Source organism: Gossypium raimondii, chromosome 1 (genome assembly GCF_025698545.1).
Source record: "Gossypium raimondii isolate GPD5lz chromosome 1, ASM2569854v1, whole genome shotgun sequence".
Taxonomy (NCBI): Eukaryota; Viridiplantae; Streptophyta; class Magnoliopsida; order Malvales; family Malvaceae; genus Gossypium; species Gossypium raimondii.
Window position 1 is genome coordinate 29,479,097 of NC_068565.1, and position 3,623 is coordinate 29,482,719.

Here is a 3,623-nt window from a genome sequence, read left to right on the forward strand (position 1 = left end):
ATTTTCTGGAATTAGCAATCTAGTGGGAGATTGTTGGAAATTGTAGGTTGCAAATTTAATTATTGATGAACACTTATTCAAATTTAGAAAGTGATGTTTTATCATTCAATGGGTACATTTCCCTAAGACATATTTCTTCTAAGAAGTATGTCCAAAATAGTATCCATTGAGTGCATATAAATATAGTATCTATGGTGCTCTCAAAATCATTACAAGTAATCTTATTTTTAGAATTAGAGTAAGAGTTAAGAAATTTCTCGATTTTGCTAATCAAAGGATATTCAAAAGCTTCGTTGTATCCCAAGAGAACCTTTAACCCTCTAAGAACTTTGTGTGGGGACAAATAATTCTTTTTGGAAAGCGTCACCCGCGCCTCGAAGTCTACTGTTTAATTCAATATTGTCTCCAGATCTATCTTCTCCACTCAATATATCCAACAGTTTTCATAGTCAATTTGTTCCTCGAATAAATTAAATAGATGAGAAATTATTTGAGCATTACCAGTGCAAACAATATACTTGAAAGTTTTTCCCTGAATTAATACGTCTTTTATTTTTTCTAGTAGCAGCTAGCTTTTGTTTATTTGTAGTGTTGATCAGCTAAAAAGTTTCAGGCTGACCCCTTAGCTTAACAATTATCACTTCATCTTTGTCTTCACTACTTGGTACTTATCCGGAGAAGTCTAACAACTACAAGCTCAAAACATCTTGAACAATTCCATAATAGAGTTGATTGGTTGGATTTACAATTATCTTTGCCTTTATATATATATATAATTGAATAAAACTCTGTTATGCAAAAGACCTTTTATCTTCTGTTCTGTTTTGCAGCAAAGGCGATCTCATACTCTCTTCTCCACTTTCCTCCTTGGCCTTTCCCCACAGCACCCCGTAAAATCCACTCACAATTATTATTGCACCAAATACCCTACAAATCAAAGCAAAAACATATTTCTCAGTTTTCTTTCACCGCAAATGTCTGCGATTCTTTCAATTATGATTGCACAAATTACCCTACAAATCAATTATGTTGGCCAAGTTACTTGATTCTTTCAAGTTTTCTTATGGTTACTGCTCAACTGATAGAGACTATGGTGTTATCTACTGCTATTGTTATATCATTAAAGTATTTATTTAGTTATGCTTAAAAGCTCAAATACCTTCCCAGAGAAAGATCATCTCCTAAGAAGACGATACCCATAACGGCTGCAAAGATAATGGCCAAGGGTTTGAACATGGAAACGTATAGAGGTCCTACTTTCCATAGGCACCATGAACACAAGCTGATTCGGAAGGTTGTTGCCACTATTGCCTGAATCAATAGCACCATGTTGTTATTTGTGTGCGACTTCAATTCTTTTAAATGATCCATTGTAACTATAGTGTGCTTATCGAGTATAGAATAGCGACAAGCCCTATATTAGGTCTTAGTTTCCAAGCACTAAGGTCCTTCACAAGAAACAAAGAATATATTGCCGAAAGAATGGCATTGAAGAAGCAAAGATAAAACATTACAGTTAGTACTGCCGGGAACTTCTTCAGAACCATGGTCTGCAGGATTTACAAATGATAGAAAGTCAGTGTACAGTATAGTATCTCGAATATCTTTGTTACCATAACCTATAACAAGGGTTCAATATTCCAACCTGAATAACATACCATGCAGAATTTATAAAAGCTTCAACTGCAAGAACAAGCCCTCCAAGGACCCAGTTTATTTGTGGCGAGGAAAGAAGCTGATGAGGCAATCTCAGAATTGTTGGCCCCTTATAAAATGTCACTACAAATGCCCCTGCTATGGAGATTGTGGTTCCTAAGACCTTGGCTTGGTTGCTTGTGCTTCGCCATTCATGCTTTTCCATCCTAAACCAGCAAATGGAAAGTTGACACAGATGCAATAATTTCAACTACAGTTTATAACTCTTCTTGTATTACAGATTAATACGCTGGGCCCACTCTAAATGGAACAATCACAAAAGCACTAATTAAGTAACCTAGCACAGTAATCAACACATTGGGATTTTTATTTCTGGTACTGAAAACGCATTAAAAGGAACCTGCAAACGATGGCAAGTATGAAGGTAAATGCTGGAACAAGGTTGAGCATGGCTGTAGCCATTGCAGGAGAACTGTACTCTATACCTGCGTATCCACATAGTTGGCCGATACATCTGCATTGAGAAAGATCAAAGGTGTTAAGAATCTACTGGTTTTCTTTTTCTTTTTCTTTTCATGAATGTTAATCGGATCAAGATAATAGTTACACTCTTGAAATTGGAAGAGAAGAAATATGTTACAAACCCAATCAAGGAAAGGAGAAAGATCAATATACAGAGGTTGGAGGAGTTCCATGGAAGATGTACCGATCTGCAAAATGTCAGAATTCAAAAACCAAAAGTTAAAAAACCAAGAAAAATGATGAGCTAAATTTGTTAAGGAAAGCTCAAGATATCAGGGACCTGTGGAACACGAAAGAGCAAGGTAGAAGAATAAGGCTGGAGAGAGCATTAGAGTAAACAATAAGAACATATTTGTCAACCCCACTAGACATTGCTGCTTTGGTTATTACCATGCTGCTAACTTGAGCCAAGATTACCATTACCATTCCCATAAAAGGCACCAGATTCCCCATTTTTGCTGAACCTTTTTCCCTGTCAAACAAATGCATATGAGGTGAAACTTAACGTGGAAGTTAATGTTTTTGGGATACTAGTTGTTTTATTCCTAAGTGGGTAGACTATTATAAGCGACGTGGACCTAACAGTATGGCTCACTATCTCGCACGACTTTTTCGAATGTAAATGATAACCTTTTTTCAAACCCACTCACTTATTCTGTGATGTTAATAATGAAAGCTGGCTAACATGCCATGCCAGAAAAGGTGGAAAGGATGGTGTAATGTAAAAGTTAAAACTCTAGATACTCAGGTGAGAAATATTCGTCCAAAAAACCAGTTAGAAATATTCATTATTACTCCGAAATAGGAAAGAAAGTAATATTGTAAATAATTAGTCAAATGTTAAAAACATATTATCGAAAATAAGGTATTGCTCTGACCCCTTTTTGTTTCAATTCTATTTAATTTTTTAAAATTGAATGTCTTATTTTCATTTTTTTAATATAATGGGAGACCTTTTATCACTAAACAAAATCTTATTTTTATTTTATTATAGAAATAATATAAATCTATTTTATTTTTTAATTTTAATTTATATTGAAAAAGCCTATTTTTCTATTATTAGTATGATTCATATATAATTAACTATAATTAAATTTTATTTCAACACTAATTTGAATTGATATGCATATTATTTATTATTTAAAAATTATGTACAGTGCATTGTCAAATAGCAATACATGAAGAGATAATCAAATTTTTTACATCCCATTAAAAGTGTGATTCCTAATAGCTAAACTCAAGTCACACGTATTTGAATAGAGAATTTTAACGATTTTTTTAATTTTATATAGAGTGAGTAAAATTTGATTCGATTCAAAAAATAAAAAATAAATTTTGAGTTAATCGAATCAAGTTATTCAATTATTCGAATAAGTAATTGAGTTTCAAGTTAAATTTTACCATTCAAATAACAGATTGGTGTAAATATCTTTTGGTCCTGTCAA

General features: G+C 33.3%; 1 protein-coding gene across 2 annotated transcripts; it reads right to left on the reverse strand.

Moving 5' to 3' along the window:
* Positions 1 to 683: 683 nt before the first annotated feature.
* LOC105786954 (WAT1-related protein At5g40240) lies at positions 684 to 2,707 on the reverse strand. 2 transcript variants are annotated; one of them, XM_052633142.1, is made up of 7 exons: positions 2,459 to 2,707; positions 2,301 to 2,366; positions 2,057 to 2,170; positions 1,646 to 1,862; positions 1,393 to 1,550; positions 1,160 to 1,312; positions 684 to 927 (listed from the first exon to the last, which is right to left on the reverse strand). In XM_052633142.1, the coding sequence occupies exons 1-7, from the start codon at positions 2,665 to 2,667 to the stop codon at positions 792 to 794; spliced, it is 1,053 nt and encodes a 350-aa protein (XP_052489102.1). In that variant the 5' UTR covers positions 2,668 to 2,707; the 3' UTR covers positions 684 to 791. The 2 variants fall into 2 exon arrangements, with proteins under 2 accessions (XP_052489102.1, XP_052489097.1); XM_052633137.1 differs by having other exon boundaries at positions 1,160 to 1,311; positions 1,515 to 1,550; positions 2,459 to 2,705.
* Positions 2,708 to 3,623: the final 916 nt, after the last annotated feature.

Coding starts and splice junctions, on each gene's coding strand:
- LOC105786954 (XM_052633142.1), bottom strand. CDS start 2,667: ATGCATTTGTTTGACAGGGAAAAAGGTTCAGCAAAAATGGGGAATCTG. Junction 2,367..2,458: donor TGCTCTTTCGTGTTCCACAG/GTCCCTGATATC, acceptor GACATTTTGCAG/ATCGGTACATCTTCCATGGA. Junction 2,171..2,300: donor TTTCTCCTTTCCTTGATTGG/GTTTGTAACATA, acceptor TTCTCAATGCAG/ATGTATCGGCCAACTATGTG.